Source organism: Diabrotica virgifera, chromosome 7, assembly GCF_917563875.1.
Source record: "Diabrotica virgifera virgifera chromosome 7, PGI_DIABVI_V3a".
Classification (NCBI taxonomy): domain Eukaryota; kingdom Metazoa; phylum Arthropoda; class Insecta; order Coleoptera; family Chrysomelidae; genus Diabrotica; species Diabrotica virgifera.
The window spans coordinates 248890291-248916302 of record NC_065449.1 but is presented as its reverse complement, the minus strand read 5'-3'; the positions used below and the strand labels follow the sequence as shown (position 1 = coordinate 248916302).

The following is a 26012-nucleotide window of genomic DNA, read 5'->3' as shown; positions in this document are numbered from 1 at the left end:
TTCTCATATTACGTACATATGTTTCAATACATACATATGTTTTTATTACGAATTTTAGATGATGATTTACTTTATTTTTTATGAAATTTTAACCTTCAACGAACACCCACCACTGGCAACCCATTGTTATTTTTGACGTGACCGCCATGTTTCTGGTGACAAACAAACCAAAAACCGGCTTCACTTTTGGAACGTGTGTGTTAAATGAGTGTTACCCGTCCTCTCTTTTTTCCTTGTCTAAGGTTTGGACGGTTGACGGTTTGGTTATGTATGGTTGTTGCGTTTTAAAATTTGTGAGAAGACAAAGGTTAGTTAATAGTTATACTGCCTTTTTAAATAGTTTTCATATTATATTTTTGAAGTTATACTTCAAAATGTTTTAATTTATGTATGTATCAGTCCAGAAAAGGTGTGGAAAGAATATATTAGTGTTTTTAAATATATTTTTCTACAAACGTGTTAAAAATGCAATTTTTAGGACTCCATAGGAGCGTTAAAAATGCTACTTTAAAAAAGGCACTAGTGCTTTAAAATTTTTAAGGCACTGCAGTTAAAAGTGAATTGTCAAATTGTGAAACGTCAAAATATTTATATTTCATTTATTAACATTAATATTAATAATACAACTTGCGCAATTTGAAAAAGGTGGTTTAAAAGGTTTTTTATTATAATTTTGTGTCTTTGGATTTGTCTTCTTTGGGCGTAAAATAATAAAACATCTATTTTTATATTTCACTTGTCACCGTGATGTATAATTATGTATATCTGAAAGCTAACTAGCATGCGGCTTGATGGCCTTGTTGGTAGAGCATTGGACCAGAGATAAAAAATCGCGAGATTGCGGGTTCAAATCCCGGACGATTCATACTTTTTCTTTTTTTTTTAATATTTGGCATTGTTAAGTTTTGGTTAATTTTTGGTAATTATTGTTAATTTTTTGTATTGTAACTGTTAAGTAGGTATATTTATTTCGTTGAAATTATATTATAATAGAAGTATAACTTCTTACGTGCGTACAAAGTACACACACATTCTTTTTCTTTATTTTTGGTACTGTTTTAATATAATTTTTTGAAAAATAGGTAGTAAGTATTAAAATTAGTTTAATATTTAAATAAATAGAAATAAACTGTTTAAAATATATTTATTTTGTTAAAATCATATACAATATACATAATTGAAGTGTAACTTCTAACGTGCCTACAAAGTACACAAACATTCTTTTTTTTTATTATTGGTCATTCTGAGAGTTTTCAATAAATTTTTTGTGAAAATAAGTTTTAAATCTTTATTTGGGACACATAGGCTTAACAGGACCTTCTACCGATTCCACATGGTTATCGGAAATGAAACACAATATACAGAGAGGGGCTAAATTATGGATAAATTCAATTTCTCTAAAATGGACCACTTTGGAGAAAAATCCCGAAACAGGTCGATTTTTATTTTTAAATTACAATTTTTTAGCATATATTTCATACTAGTGACGTCATCCATCTGAGCGTGATGACGTATTCGATGATTTTTTTAAATGGGAATAGGGGTCGTGTGGTAGCTCATTTGAAAGGGTATTTAATTCTCTATTCAGTAATATAAACATTAATATCATTATTTATACAGGGTGACCAAAAAATAATTTTTGAATTAAATTAATTGACGCAAAAAGCAGAATGTATGTAATTTATTTAACTCAAAATACATTGTGCTGCTATTAGTAAATAGAAAAAAATGTTTATTTGACAAATAAACATTTCTTTTCGCTTACATTAAATCACAAACAGCCTCCCACCTACCTCTTGGCAGTTTGAACATTTAATTTAAGCGACAAGCAATGTTTATTTGCCAAATAAACATTTTTTTCCATTTTCTGACAGCGATATAACGTATTTTGAGTTAAATAAATTGCATATATTCTTCTGTTTGCGTCAATTAATTTAATTAAATTATTTTTTGGCCACCCTGTATAAATACTGTTATTAATGTTTATATTACTGAATAGAGAATTAAATACCCTTTCAAATGATTTACCACACGACACCTATTCCCATTTAAAAAAATCATCGATTACGTTATCACGCTCAGATGGATGACGTCACTAGTATGAAATATATGCTAAAAAATTGTAATTTAAAAATAAAAATCAACCTGTTTCGGGATTTTTCTCCAAAGTGGTCCATTTTAGAGAAAATGAATTTATTCCATAATTTAGCTCCTCTCTGTATATACAAATTAATTATTTTAGAGAAAATGAATTTATTCCATAATTTAGCTCCTCTCTGTATATACAAGTTAATTAATTATATACAGGTTAGTAAATATTTTATATTAAAAAGTTTACAACAATTAAAAAAAGCAATAAACATTAATTCGAATAATTAAGTCGAATCCATCAATTAACAGCTCGTCTCTTTTTTTATTTGGTCATATAAAGATGTCCCAAAATTCACGAAATATTTGAATTTGCCGCTATTTGTGCAGTAAAATGTTAACAAAATAAAAAAAAGTTTGACTGCTGACAGTTTAGGTATATAACAATGGGGCGTTTACACGAGAGATCAACGAGTTTTCATAGGGCTTTTCATCGATTGTCATTTGTTTCGAGCTTCTGTCACATGTTGTATAATCTGTGTATAAAATTAATATACACGGATAATACAACATATGACAGAAGCTCGAAACAAATGACTGTTGTTGAAAAGCTATTGTTGAACGAGATAATTCCGTTCGCGGGTACCGTTGACAAATTGTCGCCGACAATTTCTAACCTCACTTAATATAAATAATACAAAATCCACAAGGAAAGAAAAGTTTTCCTGTAGTTGGCTGTATACCATCAATCACAAAAATTGGAATAAATCCTTTGTAAAAGGTATAAAATTTATTAAAATCCCTAAAGGGCTACATCAGAACAAAACGTTTTCGATTTTATTACAAAATCATCATCAGTGTAAGACAGTCTGGATGCTAGCTGAGCCACCAAAGAAATATAGGGGTAATAACCCTTCAAATATAAAATGTATGCTTTACAGATGCATATTTACTTAAAATGCCTTGTGATGGGCAAAAGGCACAGTTGCCATAAAGTCATCGAAATGTAAACTCAATTTTTTTGCATCCCACATGTTGGGAATTTAAATACCTTACCTTAGGGCATTATTCCTGTTGCCTTTTGCCCACCACAAGGCATTTTAAGTAAATATGCATCTGTAAAGCATACATTTTATATTTGAAGGGTTATTACCCCTATATTTCTTTGGTGGCTCAGCTAGCATTCATACTGTCTTACACTGATGATGATTTTGTAATAAAATCGAAAACGTTTTGTTCTGATGTAGCCCTTTAGGGATTTTAATAAATTTTATACCTTTTACAAAGGATTTATTCCAATTTTTATAAATAATACCGTTAGTAGATAAATATACAAGGTATATTTACATTTAATTAATATTAATAACTAATTATTAAATTATACTAGGTAAATATACCTTGTATATTTATCTATTAACGATATTATTTATATCATTTTCAAGTGGGCATGCGTTTCGCTGCTAATTTGTCGCCGACAGGCTCCCGCGAACGCACTTATTGAGTGCGTTCGCCGGCGACTAGTCGTTGACAATTCCTAACCTCACCTAATAGGGCTTTTCATTCACAGTCATTTGTTTCGAGCTTCTGTCGTATGTCGTATAATCCGTGTATATTAATAACGTTAATATTATACACAGATTATACAACATATGACAGAAGCTCGAAACAAATTACATTCGATGAAAAGCCCTATATAAATATTACCGTTAATAGCTAAATATACCAGGTATATTTACCTAGTATAATTTAATAATTAGTTATTAATATTAATTAAAAATTTAACAGTAAATATAGCTTTTATATGAATTACTGGTGCTCGATATCGCAATGATAAGAGAGGTCTTGCCGCTTAATTTCGAGGATATTGATGTGGACTATGTGTATTTTCAACAAGACCGTGTCACATGCTATACAGCCCGCGATAAATTCAATTACTGCATGAGACATTTCCTGGACGTGTAATCTTTGGTTTCGGTAATCAGAATTGGCCCACCCTCTCTCTCCTATCCACATATTGCGGATTGGTCCCCATATCGTGTGATTTAACACCTTTAGATTTCTTTTCATGGGGTTATTTGATGGTATTAGGACCGTGCAAGTTCGGCAAAGCGACACCTGGTTTCTACGCTCTGCAAATTTATTCGCACTTTTAATTATATTGGCCAATTATATTATTCTTTTTCTCATGATCATCTTTCAGTGCGTCACAGTTTTTCGATTTCTTTCTAACGCATTAAATTGTATGTGACAGAAAAAAAAGGCACGTCGGTGATTACTTTGGTAATTATTCTAGTTCGGTGATTATTCTAGTTGTCGATAGATGGCGCCATAATAAAAAAATAATTTTTTTTTAATTAGATAATAATATTACAAATATAATCTGTATAATTTATAAGACTATACAAATCAAAGAAAATACCATTTTATAAATGCAAGAAACACATTTGATTTGTTTTTATTACAAATTGAAAATAAAATGTGACAACTGTCAGATTTAACTAAAATATCATGTTAGAATAAATGTCATAAATGTGTATTATCACGGACTTACCCTTTTTCCTATCATTTGTTACGCACTGAAACATGCTCATGAAAAGGACAATAGTCCTGGTTACTGGATAATTGTCAAGGCCATAGTCCAAAAAAATAATAAGAAGAAAAAATAATATTCAGGTTATGTTATTAAAATGCAGTACTGCAAGCAAAATATAATTAATTAAATTTACTTTTATATAATAATTGCTTATCACATCAATATTGTGGAGAAATATATAATTTTTCTTCTTCAACGACAGTAGGTATGAAATGTATGTACGTCAATTTGACAATTTCAATTGACAATATGAATTATTTAAGAAAGTTGCAATATTTCTCCGCTATTCGCGCAAGATCGTTTCTCGTATGCCTTCCAAGTACTTGCACACCGCGAATATGCCAACAAGCCTATAACCATCCATATATTGAAGGAGGAAATAATTCTGCATCAACGAAATTCAGCAACATGTATGCAAAATAGTCATGTACATTTTTTTATATGCTATTCCCTATATAACCCTACGGAACATCCATAAACTACGTCGTAAAAATTTCGGACTTTTTAACACCCTCCCCCCTTCCGTCGTAAAGCGTCGTTTACAGTTGACCCCCTCATACCGACGTCGCAATTGCAACTCATGGCCCCCATTTTTAGAGATTTTTTTAAAATTCTATGATATTTCTGGATTTTTTAAAGTTAGCTATCAAAGTTTATTTACTTACTATGTAGCTCATTAATATCCGCGTACTTTTTTTCTCTCAATTTACTGTACAACTAATTAGCTTTATTGGGACAAAAGACAATACTTTTATCGGAGTTCCGATATGCTTTCTTAACTGCATCATATAAATCTTGATACTTATTTTGTTTTGATTTCATTACCATTTCTTTTATTAAGTATAAATACAATGTACAAAACTAAATAAAATAGAATATTTTGTTTCTATTCATTCTTGTAGAATTGTTACACAGAGTATTCAGTAAATAAATGAACAGTTTAATATTTATTGCTTCCAGACGTTGTTCTGCATAGAAGCGTTTGTTTAAATACATAGAACAATGTTTTATTATTTTATATTCTGTACAAAACTGCTAGCAATATTATTAAGGCTGTGAGTGATAAAAACGAAATGAAAAGTATGCCATAAAAGTAATATACCTACTAATTCGTTTTAATTCCAAAATAGGGTAATTTTTTATATGCGTGAACATCAAACGACGTCGGATGTGGACTCATGGCCCCCTCCCCCTGTCGTATACCGTCGTAATAAGCAAAGACCCCCTCCCCCTTTTTAACGACGTAGTTTATGGATGTTCCCTATCCTTTGTACTTTATGGATTCAATAACAAAGTTCCAATCAAAAGAAAAAAAAACAGTGTTATTAAGTGTCTATTAAATTCAAAGCTTTCCTAAATTTTGGGATACTCCTTATAACCGAGAAAAATCATATTTAAAGAAGGCTGGGAAAGCTAGATGTCTTAAAATCTTAATACGTAAAGGTACTAGTTTTATAAAAGGGTAGACTGTTTACGGATATGAAATTTATATCAATGAATTCTGTTTCAGTTACTGAAGATTTTATAATGGATTTTTATTGGAGGCAAACATTATTTTTCATGTAATTTCTATTATTTTTAAAAGCCATCGCCATTATATACCATGAAACAACAAGAAATGACACTAATGACAACTGTTTCATAAGCTCCAGAAGGGTAATTCTAGCAGCGTTGCCATAGTTATACAAAATATGTTTTCTTATGAAAAATACAATTTTTCGATTTTTAAATAACAATGTTTAAATAAAACATTTTATTCTTTAACAATTTTTAACAGAAAATTACTGCTTTGTTATCAGTGCTAGGTTAAATTACATTAAGTTTGATTGGGTTTATTAATATTGTTTTACATTTTAATAATAAAATAACGAAAACATGAAATATTAAGTTAATAAATATTGTGGGATTCCCACAGTCATTTATGATTTATTTTCTCCCAAAAAAAATAAACAGTAAAATTTGAGCTTTTTTTCACTTTTTAGGCTCCCCAAAAAGCGTCATTTTTAAGGCCTACCCTTTTATTCCACATTTACCCTTGTACAATATTGAATGAATGCGAAAGTAAATGGATAATGGCAGTGATTCATTCAGTAATGGTATTCATTATTGATTTTCGTGGAGATCATCATGAATGAGTGACTGTTTTGTCAGTTTTGGCAGTATTCTTATAGCGTATAAAAAATAAAATCTGACAGAGGCTTATACAAAACTTAAAATGGACATTTTATAGAAATTTTTCTGTAATATGTCGATTTTGAGCGTCAAATGAATTATTTGTTCTGTAGCTATTGGCAATGGGTCTTTTGAATAAAAAGAAGTATTTGCTTTTAGTTCCTCGTATTTAAGTATTTACTTAATAGTCATTGAATAAAGGATTAAATAAATGACTTTATTCAATTACTATTAAGTAAATACTTAAATACGTATAAGTAAAAGCAAATACTTCTTTTTGAAGTTATACTTTTTTAGGCGCGATTGAGATTGAGGGTGAATTTATATTGATCTGCGCGCATGCGCACACCGAAAGTGTGGTGTTAGTCTTTATACGGGCTCTGATTGGGTGTGGAAATGATCTGTCAATAATTGATTAATAGGGAGGTTATCGGTAAACAAAAATGTATATTAGTTTTTATTGTGAGGACTTTTTATTGTTGTGTAAAATCAAATTTATAATTATAGTGACTTTTTAAATAGTTTTGAAAAGCCACAGGTACGTAATTCTAAATGTTTCAGTTGTATTCCAATAAAAAATTATCTTCATACCTATTTGGAAAATGTAAAAAAAATAATGTACTTACCTAGTACTTGCTATGCTATACCCCTAGTAGGCAATGCTTTAATTTACATAATCTAATTACGAACAAACTTTCTACAAATTTTGATCTAATGTATCGTTTTCTTACTCTATATATTGTTGTATTTTTATTCGACAAAAATCAAACTAATAAAAATTCATATAAACAAAATGTCAAAAAGTTGTTCAGTTTGTGTATATTCCCACATGACGTATACGCGAAGTTGGTGCAGTTTGAAATCGTTGCGACTCTCGTACGGCGGGATACACGGGAAGTAGGTTCAAGCCCAATGCAAGTTATATCATTTTTTATTTTTTTTTATAGATTTTATGATTGTAAGTATATTATTATATAATTTTTTTCAGAAAATACGCATTTAATTAAAATTTTTGGCAACAATTATTGTTCAGAAATCATTTGTGTCATTTTTCAATGTGTTTGTGTGTGTGTTTTATTCTTTTATTTTTTTAATTTTTGGTATTGTTTTAATAAAAATTTTTGGAAAGTTGTACAGAAACTGTTTAAAGTATATTGATTTCGTTGAAATCATATAATAGAAGTATAACTTCTTACGTGCGTACAAAAGTACACACATTCTTCTTTTTATTCAATAGACCCATGTGTCACTTTATGCTAATTTATTAAGTTAACTAGTTAATTAGCTTTTTATCTGATCAATTCGCTTGATACGAGATTAAAAAGTAATCAGGTACGAGTAAATTTTGTCATTCTAATGCCAATGGCCATTAGTTGTCGAGACATTAAGCTAAATAAAAAAATTGTTGTACAATTTCCTAAACACGATTGTCTTTTTTTCATCTTAACAACGTCATGACAATTGTATATAACAGTTATCAGAGACATTAATGTCTTTTCTTGTTCTCCTAGCAAAGCCATGCTCTTCTAATGTCTGACCGACGTCCTTGGTGTTGGTCTGGTTTCTCAAAATTACTTTTAAGGGTTCATCTTCAGACCTGAAAGTATTATAGAGTTAATTGCAAATTCTGATAAATACAGCCCTCGGAGCGAACCATGGCCGATGACAAACGCTGTCGTCGGTCGTACACCCAACCCACTTAAACTTTACGCAAACAGGCTTTCTCTAATCGGCCATGGTTCGCTCCGGGAGGCATATTTACAGATGCTAGCGTGTGTAGACACCACGGTGTTGAAATCAGTTAGGGTTTGGAAAAACAGTACATTTACAAATACTAACAGATTTGGACACCAGAGTGTTAAAAACCAGCTAGCTTTTTTAGTGCCGATACATGCATAGATGCTACGGCTATTGACATTGATTTTATACACCTAGTACTGTGAAAAAGTTAGGATATGAACAATATAAATATACAGGGTGATTCATTAAGAATGTCCAATCTCTGAGTTGTAGATTCAAGACCTCAAAATAATTAGATTTAACCCACATGACTTAGATAAATTGTGGCTCATTACTGAGTTACAGGGTGTTTTATTTAAAAATTTAATAACTATTTTTACTCAGTACTTTAACACTATTTGACGTATCCTTGTCATACTTGGCAGAAAGTGTAAGTACTGTCTATCCTATTAAATCATGGTACACAAACGTTTCTGGCTACTACCAGAGGCGTACGACAGGGTGTAGTAAATGGTGAATTGTTGACCCTTCCCAAATTCTACGCCACTGACGGAATTGCTATTTTAGGATAATTTTTATATTCTCCAATTTCCAATACTTTTCATGTAACAATATATTCTTCATTCGTAACCGTAAAATAATTAGTTTGCGAGATATTTGAACTTAAAAATGGTGGGGCACAAAACATTAATCAAAATAGCTGTGCCGTTTCATTTTTAACTTCAAATATCTAGAAAACGAACGACTTTATCGTTAAGAATGAAGAGTATATTATTTACATAGAATGTATTAAAGAATCTAAACATTGAGCTAAAATATTAATTCTGCCAGTGGCTTAGAATTTGGGAAGGGTCAACCATTTACTATCCCCTGTCGTACGCCTCTGGTAGTAGCCAGAAACGTTTGTTTACCATAATTCAATAGGGTACATAGTACTTACACTTTCTGCCAATTATGACAAGGATACGTCAAATAGTTTTAAAATTAAATTATTTTTTAGTAAAATTGTGGTTTATTAACCATTAAAAATAGTTAAATAGTGTTAAAGTACTGAGTAAAATTAGTTATTAAATTTTTAAATAAAACATCCTATAACTCAGTAACGAGCCACATTTTATCTATGTGATTTGGGTTAAATCTTATTATTTTGAGGTCTGCAATCTACAACTCAGAGGTTGGATATTCTTAATGAATCACCCTGTATTAACACAAAAGAACAACATAAAAAATATTAGGTTAATGAGCAGATCCATGCTCTTTACCGTTAGGTTGGTTCTGTGTGATGTTTTTCATCAGGTTTCTACTTCTTTTTTTTGTTGCCTCGGTTTTGGACGGACGTCTAGATTGAAAAAAAAAAGAAGTAGAAACCTGATGAGAAACATCACACCGAACCAACCTAACGCTAAAGGGCATGGATCTGCTCATTAACGTAATATTTTTTATGTTGTTCTTTTGTGTTAATACAGGGTGATTCATTAAGAATATCCAACCTCTGAGTTGTAGATTGCAGACCTCAAAATAATAAGATTTAACCCAAATCACATAGATAAAATGTGGCTAGTTACTAAGTTACAGGGTGTTTTATTTAAAAATTTAATAACTATTTTTACTCAGTACTTTAACATTATTTAACTATTTTTAATGGGAAATAAGCCACAATTTTACTAAAAAAATGATTTAATTTTAACGCTATTTAACGTATCCTTGTCATACTTGACAGAACGTGTAAGTACCGTGTACCCTATTAAATTATGGTAAACAAACGTTTCTGGCTACTACCAAAGGCGTACGACAGGGTATAGTAAATGATTGACCCTTCCCAAATTCTACGCCACTGGCAGAATTGCTATTTTAGCTCAATGTTTAGATTCATATTGTTACATGGAAAGTATTGTAGAATATAAAAATTCTTCTAAAATAGCAATTCCGTCAGTGGCGTCGAATTTGAAAGGCTCAACAATTCACCATTTACTATACCCTGTCGTACGCCTCTGGTATTAGCCAGAAACGTTTGTTTAACATAATTTAATAGGGTACACAGTACTTACACTTTCTGCCAAGTATAACAAGGATACGTAAAATATTGTTAAAGTATTGAGTAAACATGGTTATTAAATTTTTAAATAAAACACCCTGTAACTCAGTAACGAGCCACATTTTATCTAAATCATTTGGGTTAAATCTTATTATTTTGAGGTCTACAATCTACAACTCAGAGATTGGACATTCTTAACGAATCACCCTGTATATTTATATTGCTAATATTCTAACAACGTTTAATTATTTATTAATAACTAAATCACTTAAATATTTTTTCACAGAAGTAGGTATATAAAATCAATTTAAATAGCCGTTAGCATCTATGCATGTATCGCCACTAAAAATGCTAGCTGGTTTCAACACTCGTGGTGTCCTAATCTGTTAGTATTTGTAAATGTACTGTTTTTCCAAAACCCTAATTGATTTCAACACCCTGGTGTCTACACACGCTAGCATCTGTAAATGTACTGTTTTTCCTAACCCTAACTGATTTCAACACCCTGGTGTCTACATACGCTAGCATCTGTAAATATGCCTCCGGGAGGTGTACTACACTTCAATATACAGTATGGTGAAAATGAAAGGAATAAATTCATTATTTCGTACTCCGGCGACTTTAGGAAAAAAACATTTTTATTTTTAAATTATGATTTTGTGGCATATATATCATACTATAGACGTCATCCATCTGGGCGTGATTACGTAATCGATAATTTTTTAAAATGAGAATAGGAGTCGTAAGCTAGCTCATTTGAAACGTTATTCAATTCCCTATTTAGTAATAGAAACATTAACATAATAATTATTTATACAGGGTGTTCAAAAAATTTTTTTGTATGTAAAAACACAAAAAGAAGAATGTATGTAACTTATTTAATTCAAAATACACTTTACTGCTGTCAAAAAACAGAAAAAATGTTCGATGTCCAAGCTGCCACCCACGTGCCTCTTGACAGAAACGGTGTAACCAGGATGATCCTAGGGGGGGGGGTTACAACTACTGGATGGTCTCTGAGAGTATGGAATAGTAATGGTGTTTATCTCCTTCTCACAGGCATCTTTCAGTGCGTCACAGTTTTTCGATTTCTTTCTAACGCATCGAGTTGCAAGTGACAGAAAAAAAGGTACGTCCGTGATTAAAATCATTTATAACATTTATTCTAGCTGTTGATAGATGGCGCTATAATCTAACAAAAATGATTTAAATAATATATAATAATATTATTATCTATACGACTATAATCTGTACAATTTATAAAACTATACAAATCAAAGAACATACCTTTTTATAAATGAAATAAACACAATTGATTTGTTTTTATACCAAATTACGATTACGATTCTGACAAGTGTCAGATTTAACTAAAATGTCATGCTATGATCCTCTACATTCTTAAAATCATAATTACATCATTAATGACACACTGAAAGACTGAGAAGAATTTTTAATTATAGTCGTATAGATATGTAATATGTAAATAATGGGTAAATACCTAAATCATTTTTGTTCCGATTATAGCGCCATCTATCAACAACTGGAATAAATGTTATAAATGTATGAGGGGTCTACAACCCCAACCCCCCCCTAGTTACGCCTATGTTTGACAGTTTAAACATTAAATATTTAAGCAAAAAGTAACATTTATTTGTTAATTAAATGTTTGAAATAAAATTTTTCTGTTTTCTGACGGCAGTAATAGTTATTTTCCTAACAAGTGCAGAAAGTCATTCTTTTCCGCACGCGACTGCAGTTTGCTGAACGACGCGAAGCGGGAGTTCGGCAAGCAGTCGAGTGCGGAAAAGAGACTTTCTACAAGAGTTAGGAACAATATTTTTTCTAAGAGTCTTTAAAAAATTACCAAATCTTAATCAATTAATTTATATAATATGAAAATACATACACAAATTAATTCTTTGACAAGGTTGTCAAAACCAAACTTTCAATATAATTAGTTAGCATGACGATGATTCAAAACGACTGTTATTGTCTACCGATTTGACTTTCGAATATTATGTCAAAATAATTTTATTTCATCGAATTGTCGCGTTAATTTCATTAAAACAGGAACACAATAAGATATATTTGAAATAAATTAGTAAATAATATCTAAATATTAGTTTATTGCAAGTATTATAATTACTTTAAGGCCATATTAACATATCTAAATTAACACGCGTGCGGAAAAGTAAAAACCGCGTGCGGAAAACTAACACGCGTGCGGAAAAGTGAAACTTTCTAAACTAAAATGCGTGCGCGAAACTAGACATTTTTGCACGCTCGTAGAAAAAATGTATTTTGAATTAAATAAATTATGTTGTTCTGAAGCTATTTGCTTGTGGAAATTTTTTTGACACCCTGCAAGGCAAGTTTTGTTTGGACACCCTATTAACGGCAAAAACAGAGTGTAGGAGGGTAGCGGTGAAGAGAACTGAAAAAAGAGATGGTTATGAAGAAGAGATATTTGGAAATGGTAAGGTTACAAGGAGATAACTAAATAAGAGCGGTGACCAAATAGAGAACATGTTGCAAATTGCAAATAATGCGTGAAATTCTGTCAAAGCACGATGATATGATGAGCGAAATAAAAATTCAGAGCAGAGATCAAAGAGAGACTTTGGACTGTATTAGAGAATTGAAGGAAAATAATATGGAGTTAAGAGAAAGGACTCAAAGCAGCAAATTATAAAATACGACGAATTGAGAGAGGTCAAAGAAAATCGGAGAATACAGTAAGCGAATGGAATTAGAGATTAATACCAAAAAGACCAAATTCACGATCATCTCCAAAAATTTGGATGCACTGGAAAACACCACCATAACACTGAATACTAAGTCCATTGAAAGAGTGAGCAAATTTAAATACCTGGGAACGTGGCTTTTTGAAGACTGGGCATCGTACAAATAAGTAAAATGTCGCATTGAACAAGCTCGACAAGCTTTCGTAAAATTCAGGAAGGTACTGACCTGTTCAGAGTTCGATCTTCAACTGAGACTAAGGTTTACTAAGTGCTACCTATGGTCGGTGCTGCTATATGGCGTAGAGGGCTGGACACTCAAAACGAGGGATATAAACAGATTAGAAGCATTCGAAATGTGGCTTTATCGCCGTATTCTAAAGATACCAAAGACGGCGAAGGTCACAACTGTAGATGTCCTTAAGAGAATCAACCAAGAACGCCAACTTTTCGAAACCATCAAGAAAATGAAAACGGCGTTTCAGGGTCACGTCATGCGAAACGAAAAATACCAATTCCTTCAACTTATAATCGAGGGTAAAATTGAAGGCAAGAGAGGAATAGGACGCAAGAACCCTGGCTCCAAAACATGAGACAGGGATTAACGACATACAATCTCTGATACACATTACAAGAAATGGAGAGTTAATGGAAAATGTGATCGCTAACATCCATTAGTGGATTTACATCTGAAGAAGAAGAAAGAAAAACGAACATAGTTACTAAAGGCTTAACTATGAGACTTCAATGTGTTTTAAATGTATTCATTTTTTTCGAATTCTGCAAAAACTAATAAGTATTTTTGAAAAATTTTACCGCAGAATGAAAGACTACTTTATTAGCGAGGGCCGAAAGTCTCTTAGAATAAATAAAAAGTTTCTTTTGAATGAAATATTTGCAATTAAAAATCACACTAAATTTTCTCTTTAATTTTCACCCCTGTAACTTATTAAAATAAACATTATAAAAGTTTTCAGGGAATTTTCGGCCCTCGGTAATAATTTAGTCTTTTATTTTGCGTTTAAATTTTTCAAAAATATTTATTAGTTTTCTCAGGATTGAAAATTTTGCATTTTGCTCCGTTCCCCTTAACAATAACAAGGGTATTAAATACAAACTAGAACAATTCACTGAAACAAATCTTCAGGTACCTAAAGATTAAATTAAATATTGTTTGACTTACTTAGTGATTGCAGTAAAGTTGCGAAGATGCATGTTTATGTCGAAAAACTTATTAGCTTCTTTTAATGGACACGAAGTATTTAATTCGTAATCTTGAATGTAGCATTCGACTGCCTAAAAACAACAAATTAAAGTGACTAAAATTGTATATAAACCTAAAAATAAAAGCAAATAATGATTCGGCAGAGTGCCTTCCTCTAGTTAAGAAAGGCACTCTGCCGAAACAGCTGTAGTGATAACAATTTGTAATAAATTTTGTGAAAGTATTGAAAACTTGAAAAGTTTTTTAGAGTTTAATTGTTAGATTTTATATTATTTCTACAATTTTGAGTTTATTCACTCATTCATTAAACATTCTCATAAATATGGTACTTCTAAGTGAATGGTTAACATAAAAAACCATAGTATTATTAGTAGTATACTATAAGACTTTCAATAGACACATCTCAATCTACGAAGTTTGTCATTTTAGTTTTGCATATAGTCGTGTAGAGGACGCCACCAATAAAACCTTATAACGTTACAAACGTCACATCTTTGCTATTTTATTTTTAACTAATTATTTTACTTTATTTTCTTTAATATTTCATTAATAATTATCTTCTGTATTCGTTTTAATTTGTTTTTACGTTAAAAACCTGTTTGGCGCCCATTCTATAGGCAACTCTCTTTTCATCTAAGTCATCATACTGAACGTACTCCGTATATCCTTACTCTGTAAGTATCTGTGTTTTAATACGGAACATGGTTGTCCATCTCCTCATACTTTGCGGTGTCATGTCAATGAGTGACAATTAGTAATGGAGAGGAAAAGTTAATAAAATTATAAAAGCCAATTACAGGCTGATACCAGCTATTTATTTCCAGACGATCTCTCTCTTGGGGTAAGAATTCTAATTAATTACAATCATTATATTCCTACATGGATACCTAGCATTTTATAGTATTTTTTATATCTAACCTCCCATCTTCTAAAAGCATGTGTTCTGATATTTCATTTCATTTATTGATATGCTTTTAGCAATCAAATAGTTTAACTATTAATAATTCCATTTAATTTATTCTTGTCATCTGCTACTCTTTCGATTATTTCTTAAAAGAGTGGCAGACTTGGCACACTTTGGTTTCCCTACTTCTTGATGTTTGATATGTGTTGTTTTATCTTCTAGTTTTTGGGAACAAAATCAACCTTTCTCCCTTCGGGAGCTTCAAGCCATCCTTACCGGTGATGGAACTAAGGCTGACAAGAATGAAGACACAGTTTGGATTCCGCAATAACCTTGGGACCAGAGAAGCACTGTTTAGTATTTAGGTTATGGTACAGAGATGCAGAGATGTCGGACATCCGGTTTATATGTGTTTCATTGACTTTGAGAAGGCCTTTGATCGGGTAAAACATACTGAAATGATTGCTATTCTTCAGAAAGTGGGTATTGATGATAACGACCTACGCATTATCAAAAATCTTTATTGGCATCAACGTGCAAACATCAGGATTGGCCGGGACACGTCTGAAGAACTTCAAATACGAAGAGGAGTAAGGCAGGGCTGCATTTTGTCCCCACTAATATTTAACATCTATTCTGAGTTTGTTTTCAATAAAGCAGTGGATAATGCTCAATGTGGTATCAAAATGAATGGCGTCAACATTAATATTTTGAGATATGCGGATGACACGGTGTTAATTGCGAGAAATTATGAAGAACTTCAACATCTGATTAATAGGATTACCACAACGTGTGATGAATATGGACTCAGGCTAAACACCGCAAAGGCCAAGGTTGTCAGTAAGACGCCAATACAACCGGAAGTAGTAACAGCTTATGGTGAACAATTAGAGAGAACTAACAGTATCACCTACCTTGGTTGTAATCTAAATGAGAACTGGGACATAAGCAAAGAAATTAGAATACGTATAGAGAAGGCCAGAGCTGCATTCTTTAAGATAAAGAAACTTTTATGTGGAAACAACATTACTTTGAATATTAAAATTAGATTAGTGAGATGTTGTGTTCTCTACTCTTTTGTACGGTGTCGAAGGTTGGACTTTAACAGATACTCTTCTCAAGAAATTGGAAGCCTTTGAAATTTGGGTATACCGAAGAATCCTACGAATAAGTTGGGTGGATAGAGTTCGTAACGAAGTTGTTTTGCACCGGATGGGAAAAGTCACGGAAGTCGTCAGAACAGTTAAAAATCGAAAACTTAAATATTTTGGCCATGTTATGCGACACCCAGAGAGATATAATATACTCCATTTAATAATACAAGGCAATGTAGACGGAAGAAGAGGGCCAGGTCGAAGAAGAACCTCATGGCTTAAAAACCTGAGAGAATGGTATAACAGATCCTCTGCATCCCTTTTCCGAGCTGCCGTTAACAAAATTGCTATAGCCAATTTGATAGCCAACGTTCGATAATCGAGCACGGCACATGAAGAAGAAGAAGTATCGATCTTGGTGGTGGGACATATTTTGAAAGGCAATAAAGTACTTTAAGTCTATATATCGTCGGCTTAGGGACACAAAATTGTATCTCAGAAATGACTACTTTTCAGCAGAACTTATTTAAGGTTTTTAAAAAAGTGATTTGCATTTTGTAATGATCTGTAGTTTATTCTCAAATTTTTTGTTCCGAATTATTAATCTTAGAAATGTTTACTTTAAGGTAATACAATCATACCCAACAATATAAATTGTGTTCTCAAAATAACAACATTTAGATAAAAAGTCGTGGAGATACAGTTTTGTGTCCCTAAATGAAACGTCTATTATTATAGAGACTTACTGTTGGGATCAGTAATTTATTTGTAATTCTTTGTTGCTATAGTATTATAATCTAATTTTACAACTGAGGGTTACCCAATTTACTAATAATAATAAAAATAATAAGGCTCACACTCTCTCTAAGGGGAAAATTGACTCATCCCAGATACCTACGGTATCAAAAGGATAATCTGGAAAATATTTAAAATCACAAAATAAAAGTAATCGACTTTAGATACTGATAGAACCGATAAACAGTTTTGGAAGTTATACTTCCATATAAAAGTGAATTTTTATATGTTAAAACCTACGATCCGGGCGCATGCGCATTATAACTTTGTTCTGATTGGATGTTCAAATGACATGTCAAAAATTATCCAATATGGCAGCTGTAGCACAGCTGTGGTGTGGACGGTTGACGGTTTGGTTATGTATGGTTGTTGCGTTTTAAAATTTGTGGGAAGAGAAACAACAAACAAAGGTTAGTTAATAGTTATACTGCCTTTTTGAAGTTATACTTCTTTAGGCGCGATTTCACTGAGGGTGAAATTTTAGTAATCTGCGCACACAGGCAGTATGGAGTTCGTTACTAAATGTTTTAATTTATGTATTTATCAGTCCAGAAAAGGTGTGGAAAGAATATATTAGTGTTTTTAAATATATTTTTCTACAAACGTGTTAAAAATGCAATTTATAGCACTCCATAGGAGCGTTAAAAATGCTACTTTAAAGCACCGGTGCTTTAAAAATTTTAAGGCACTGCAGTTAAAAGTGAATTGTCAAATTGTGAAACGTCAAAATATTTATATTTCATTTAGTAACATTAATAGATATTAATAACACCTATTTACGAATGTTTCTTCTAAAATTTAGGAATATATTAATTTTATAATACATTTAAGTATGTAGTAATTTTCTTTACAATTTTTACTTACCAATTTGTTTTGTTTGCCGTAAGCAATCCACTGTAATCCACTGGCCGTAAGCCATGGATATCCGATAATACGTGGACTGTGATTCAACGCAGAAAAGCACATAAAACTAGATACGGAACAAACGATGAATATAGAGCGTTATCGAGAGAAATCAGAAAACAGTGCCGCAAAGATAAAGCTGATTATATCTCTCAAATATGCAGAGAGATAGAGGAACATGGCTGTCGAAATGAACCGAGTGACTTATTCCAGAAGATCAAACTCCTTACCAGAGAGTTTAAACCTCAAATGTGGTCTGTAATAGATAAGGAAGGTAATTTAAAGACCGATACTGATGAAATATTGGAAACATGGCGAAACTACTGTGGCGAGCTATATAAAAATAACGAGGTATCAGCAGAAAATCAGTGGCCTTCTGACTACCCTAGAGAACCTACTGTCTTACTCGCTGAAGTCAAAGATGCAATTAAATCACTAAAGGGAAATAAATCCCCAGGCATTGATTCAATACCATGTGAAATACTACAGTTACTAGGTGACAAAGGATTACATATCATCCATTCTATCTGTGTCGCTTTTTGGAATTCAGGAAAATGGCCATCTGATTGGTGTACCTCAATTTATATCCCACTACACAAAAAAGGAACTACTACCAGATGTGAAAACTACCGCACACTGTCACTAATAACACATGCTAGTAAAATCTTGTTGCATATCATCAAAAACAGATTAAAAACCTATCTACATTACCAAATACCTCAGGAACAAGCGGGGTTTGTAAAGGGTAAAGGTACAAGGGAACAAATCCTGAACCTGAGACAACTCATTGAAAAGTCTAGAGAATTTCAAGTACCTATGATTATATGCTTCGTTGACTACCAAAAGGCATTTGATTGTGTAAGCTGGATAAATCTGTGGTCAATTTTAATAGAAATGGGCGCACCAATGCACCTGGTGACACTTATTAAAAATCTATACCAGTCTAATATAGCGACAGTACGACTAGATCAGAAGTTCTCAAACCAATTCAAGACCGAGAGAGGTGTTAGACAAGGATGCGTGTTGTCACCTGACTTATTTAACATTTATGGTGAACATGTCATGAGGATGGTTTTAGAAGGATGGGCCGGTGGAGTAACAGTAGCTGGTAAGAAAATCTCCAATTTAAGATTTGCTGATGACACTACACTTATAGCAGCAAATGAGCAAGAAATGTTTGATCTTCTGCGAAGAGTTGAGTACGAAAGCAATAGAGTTGGTCTGAAAATCAATAAAGCTAAGACAAAAATAATGGTGGTCGACAGATTTGACACTATTCAACTGACTAACATATTACAGGAATACCAGATAGTAAACACCTTTGTCTATCTCGGGTCTAGTATAACTAACGATGGTAACTGTGAAGCAGAAGTTCGGAGACGTATTGGTATGGCAAAAAATGCGATGAGTCGCCTAACTAAAGTTTGGAAAGACAGATCTATCTCTCAAAATATCAAGATGAGACTGGTGAATGCCCTTGTATTCTCAATATTTCTATACGGAGCAGAGACTTGGACTCTTCGCGCATGCGAGCGCCAAAAAATTGATGCCTTTGAGATGTGGTGCTGGAGAAGAATGCTGCGCATACCTTGGACAGCTCATAGGACAAACGTTTCCATTCTAAACCAACTCAATATTAAAAAAAGGCTGTCCACAATATGTCTGCAACGAATTCTGCAATTCTTTGGTCACGTAGTTCGCAGAGGTGACGACAGTTTGGAGAGATTAATTGTTTCTGGAAACGTTCCGGGGAGAAGATAAGAGGACGATCACCAACTAGATGGTCTGACCAAATAAAGCATTCAGCTGGAAACTCATTCTGCGCAGCTCTTAGAGCAGCTGAAGATAGAGACCAATGGAGAAACATTGTTAGGAATATTGGAAGAAATCACGATCCTCAGTAATGGGGAAACGACAGGAGAGAGAGAGAGAGAGAATTTGTTTTGTTTATACCTAATATCGCCGTTGTCTAGCAAGTGTCTGCGTAGATTAGCGGTATGTGTATTTAGCTACGGACCTGTTAGTACTTGGTTCGATTCCCACATAAGGAAATTTTTTTTGTTTATTATTAATGGTTATTGACATCTTAGACTATTATTATATGGACTTATAAATGATTAAAAATAATTAAAATAATTAATCGGGATGTTGCCCAACTATTTACCGGGTTGCAAATTTATAATAATTGCCTATTTCAAAATGCACTTATGAATTTTTCTTATGCAAAATGCAATTTCAGTTTTCTTATTCATTACAATAGTTCACAAAATTTCCTGACATTCTCACGAATCCAACGCACCAAACTGCATTAAAATCCGTCTTACTGCGCCAAAAATCGAGAGTAAGGCCTTTTTTTTGTGCTTCAATGCCACGACTAATTCGGCCAGAGATCGAGAGGTCGTGAGTTCGAATCCAGTGCAATCCTATACTTTTTTTTATTTTTTTGAAAGCGGTAAGCACAAAATTAGTTTGGCGTTTAAAAAAAATTAAAACAAACTGTTTAAAGTATATTTATTTTTAAGAAATCATATAATAGAAGTATAACTTCTTACGTGCGTACAAAGTACACACACATTCTTTTTTTATTTATTTTTTTAAATAAACATCAACTTTGAAAACATTTTCAAACATTAATTTTAATTGTGTCAATCACTTTGCACACCTGATTGATTGTGATACGCTACGCTCTGCTGAAGAGTAGTTCTGAGATACAATTTTGTGTCCCTAAGCCGATGAAATTATCAACTTATTCACTTTTTTACGTCTTCACAGTTGTAACAGAGCTGGAAATGCAACACCACGCTACCAAATATACGAAACAAATTATTAAATCCATTATTACTACCTGCAACCACCATTCAGTGCAATAAAATTTATCCCACAAAAATGTAACTCATTATCATCAGTCAAAACATAGTATCACAGAAATGTAAGACTACTTACATTTCTGTGACACTCAAAGATTGCAAAGAAATGTAGTTACGAAAACTCCTTACTGGGTTTTAAGGTGTTCGGAGAAATACAATTTTGTGTCACTCAAAAGAACTCAATAAGGTAAGTTCAATGGTGTAGATGTCTCAAAATGGAAAAAAATGTAGTTACATTTTTGTGTCCCTAAACCGACGATATTTTTTGCCTTTATGGCTATATGCAAAACTAAAAAGAGATTATGGTATATATCGAAAAAAAAAAATTAGAATAAAAATTCTATTCAGCAAAACGATAAAACTTAAAACTACTTACTTGGAATGGTAGTAATAAAAATTGCGGCAATATTTTTCTCAGCTCATTGGTTAACCTGATTTGATATTCCCCGTAATCCAACATGTACACCTAAAACACTTTAACCTATAACGAAAACATACGGTTAGATTAGTCGAGACGTACCTGGACTTTTCTATCGTCGCCCGAAAAAAGTAGTTCTCGTACTATCGCCCTCGACCATCGCTTCCAATGGTCCAACCAAACCAAAACTATTTCTCCAAGCGCTGGGTCTATTTTAAAGGTTTCGTACTTCTTAACAGTTTCTACGGCGTTCATTTCTCGATCTAAGTTGTGGAATTGTAAATCCATAATATACCCTAAAAAAAGTTTTATTTTTAATGATGTAAATGGCCGAATTACTATACCCGATTTGGGGTTATATCCCCGCCCTCATCGGGATGCATTTTGAGCTTAAATTGGCGGTATTCCGTATTCCCTAGAACCCTCCCCTCTTAGGATCATCCTGGTTACGTCGTTGATTCGTCGGGAAAAATGATAATAGACGAACACGAAATTCGAACAACCTGGTGTAATTAATAAATTGTATTGTATAATGATGATAGACCCGACGAACTGGAGACTTTAGATGAAGGTGAAGGACCAGAAATACTAAAATCAGAAATACTACATGCTATAAAATTGGCAAAAAACAAGAAAGACGTTGGCCCTGACAACATACCGACAGAGATGTTAAAGCTCATAAAGATTCTGGTCATTGGAATACTGGTCAAACTTTTCAATGATGTTTATTCGACTGGTGATATCCCTGAATATTGGTTATAGTTCGAATTCATAACTCTACCAAAAAAACAACGTCCGAAAAACTGTAGCGATTATAGAAAGCTAAGCCACACTTTGAAAATATTTCTACGTATCATCCACAGTAGAAACAGAGATAAATGTGATGAAGACCAGGATGAAACACAATTTGGCTTCAAAAATGGACTTGGAACCCGGGACGCACTCTTTGTACTAAATGTATTATTGCAGAAATGCCGAGATCAAACGAAAGACGTCTTTGCTGTATTTATTGACTACGAAAAGGCCTTTGATCGAGTACAGCATCACAAATTAATTAAAATATTAAAGGATAAAGGAGTTGCCAGTCAAGACGTACGAATCATAGAAAAATTATACTGGCGTCAAACACCGACAGCTTGCATAAATGGAAAATCAACAGAAATATGTAAAATACAAAGAAGTGTCAGACAGGGTTATATACTGTCCCCACTGTTGTTCAATTTATATTCAGATAGAATATTTAAAGAAGCGCTGCATAATTTGGAATGGGGAGTGAATGTTAATGGAACTCCGATAAATAAAATCAGATTATGCAGATGATAGATATTTTAAGTGATGACACGAATGGATTACGATGCCTTTTAAACGCCATTGACACAGTGGGAAGAAAGTTTGGCCTAAACATAAACTGTTCAAAAACAAAATACATGGTGTTTAACAGTTCGGCACATCAAGGTTCACGGTTATATGTTGATGGTCATATTATAGTTCAAGGAGTACCCAGTTTTATAGATCTTGATTGCCATATTACTGAACAACTAGATCCAGATAAAGAGATAAAATGTAGAATTGTAGAATCGAGATAGCTCGCCCAACATTTTTAAAAATTAGGTCATTCTTCTGTAATGATAACTTGCAACTTTAACTACGAAAGCGCATGATTAAATGTTACATTTGGTCAGTCCTCTTATACGGTGTCGAAGCATGCACATTAAAAATATCCACCATTAATCGTTTGGAAGCCTTTGAAATGTGCAAAAGTGCACATTCAAGTGTGGAGGCTGCCAAGACGTACACTAAAAATACCATGGAGGGCTATGCTGACAAATGTGGCAGTCCTTAAGAGAGCAAATGCTGCTCGCGAGCTTCTTAACATCAAATGTAAAAAAGATGACCTATTTTGGACACGAAGTAAGACGAGACCGATATAATATTCTTCAACTTATTATGATGGGTAAAATCGAAGGACGCAGAGGAATCGGTAGAAACAGGCCTCTTGGTTGAAGAATATCAGAGAGTGGACAGGAATAAAGAAAGCAGAGCAACTATTTAGAATAGCTCGAGACAGATACAGTTTCGTCATGTTAATTACAACGTCAAGGGGACTTGATAGAGCACATTAAGAAGAATACTAAGAACTAAGAAAACTCGAAAGAGTTACCTCGAGGAACTCAAACTAATAAAATCTTTTGAATTTTTTGTTTCACTTGATCCAGTCACAAGCTCTGTTGTGCACCGCAGAATTAATTTTTTTGGAGGGGTATGTAAACATTTACCACCGTTGCCTTATTTTTCAATATTTCGACTTAAATTTTTTTTGAGTATTCTTTGAATTGTACTGAATATATTTATTTAATTTAAGAATAAAATAATTCTACCATAGTTTCAAAAACAATTCACAAAAATGGGCTTGAAATGTTGATTTCAAACCATACCCCTCCACCTTAATAAGATCATATGGAGTTCGATCCCTAGGCTATTTAATAGAACTCTGTGGTACCTCTATTCAATTATACACGGCGAACTTGTAACGAGGAACTGAACGGGATTTTAAATCTAACATAAAATACGTGGTTTTTCATTAACTCATTAGCGGCCAAGTCTTCATATGCAGACGCTTACAAAGGGAAATTACTGTAGAATTGTAAATATTTTACCTTATATTTTTAAGTCTACTGTATATATATTTTTTAACTATTATTACACTACACTACTACACGAAAAAAGGGTCTCACGCATACGAAGACATATGCCACATGTGCGAATCGTTTGGAATCGGACTTTAAGATAAACAGTAGCCGCCTTGACTATTTTATTGGTTTTCGTTTATTAGAAAAAGTCGGTACATACTTTGATCCAATTTTAATAGGTTGGTTCTCAGGGGAAAACGGAAAATGGCGATTAGATGTAAAAGAATTTGTTTTAGCGTAATGGTGCGAGGGTCACTCGATTTTAAGATTCGAATGAGAGAGGCGGTATTTGGCGATAATCGAAAGGACGAAGTTTAAGACGTACTTATATATTGACAAGCCGGTCATAAATTAAGTAGATAAACGCGATTATTTCAAAGACATTTTCTTTTGTCAGAACTCGTAAAATTTTAGTCGCAATTACACAAACACTTTTACATTTCGTCAATTTAATAGTATCTATAATTTAGTTATCTATCCATTTTCTTATTATTATCGATTCACTTTCTGTTCTTCTTGCTATCCAAACTATAGATTTTCCCAATAACAATTCAAATATTTATATCCTACTAGTTAAGAAAATCCTTTTTGAAATTCATAAAAATAAAAGAAGAGTGAACTTTTTATGGGTTAAGGCTCATGTAGGACTGACGCATAATGAATATGTTGATAGTTTGGCTAAAAAAGTTATTGAGTATGGTACTTCAAATAATCGTAAGTTTTGCATATCTGATTTAGTTAACACTATTAAGCATCGAGTTAAAAATCAGTGGAGTCAATCATGGCGAGATCTTTGTAAACAATCCAAATCTCAGTATTCACTGATTCAACCTTTTGTTCCAAATATATATTGGTTTAAAAATTATGTAGTACCTCGAAGATATATAACAACATTAATTAGAATGAAGTCTGGACATGCTTGTTTCCCTCTACATCTATCAAGAATTAAAGTTTTTGATTCAAATCTTTGTACTGAATGTCAGAAGGTGGGTGATTTGAATCACACTTTCTTTGAGTGCACAAAATACATTCCATACACCTATAATTTAATCGAAAATTTAATAAAATGTAATGTTTTTCCACCTTTGTATCCCATCTATTGTCTCTGAATAGCAAAAATATATATATATATATATATATATATATATATATATATATATATATATATATATATGATGGTTTAATGAAATTTATCTGTGAAACTAAAATTAACCTCTAAACTTTTAATCCTGATAATTTGATATATTATGTTCATATGAAAAAAGAAGAAGAAGATGTATAATGGAAGAAAATGTGGTGAGCAACTTGGACAGTCCATAGCGGCCAGCTGCAGCTTTTGAACTGAGTAGAGAGCTGTGGAAGAGTTTGCTATGGAACTCTAAGGACCTCATTGCCTTCTTTATGTATGAATAGGAAACAAAAAGTTGTGACTGGCTAATTGACACCCAAGTCTATGCCATAAAACAAAAAAAAATTAGTTATTGTCCTTTTCATGATCATTTTTCAGTGCGTAACAAATGATAGGAAAAAGGGTAAGTCCGTGATAATACACATTTATGACATTTATTCTAACATAACATTTTAGTTAAATCTGACAGTTGTCACATTTTATTTTCAATTTGGAATAAAAACAAATCAAATGTGTTTCTTGCATTTATAAAATGGTATTTTCTTTGATTTGTATAGTCTTATAAATTATACAGATTATATTTGTAATATTATTATCTAATTTTAAAAAAAATATTTT

The 26012-nt window shown here is 32.5% G+C and overlaps 1 protein-coding gene across 2 annotated transcripts in view; it reads right to left on the bottom strand.

Annotated features, from left to right (window-relative positions):
• Window positions 1–1127: 1127 nt before the first annotated feature.
• Window positions 1128–26012, bottom strand: part of LOC114325245 (uncharacterized) — a 62234-nt gene continuing 37349 nt past the window's right edge. For both annotated transcript variants that reach the window (XM_028273250.2, XM_028273251.2), the window contains 4 exons: window positions 21678–21871; window positions 21534–21623; window positions 14553–14665; window positions 1128–8450 (listed from right to left, as the gene is read on the bottom strand). In XM_028273250.2, coding sequence (XP_028129051.2) covers window positions 8306–8450; window positions 14553–14665; window positions 21534–21623; window positions 21678–21871 — 542 coding nt within the window. In that variant the 3' untranslated portion in view covers window positions 1128–8305. The remainder of the gene's footprint in view (window positions 8451–14552; window positions 14666–21533; window positions 21624–21677; window positions 21872–26012) is intronic.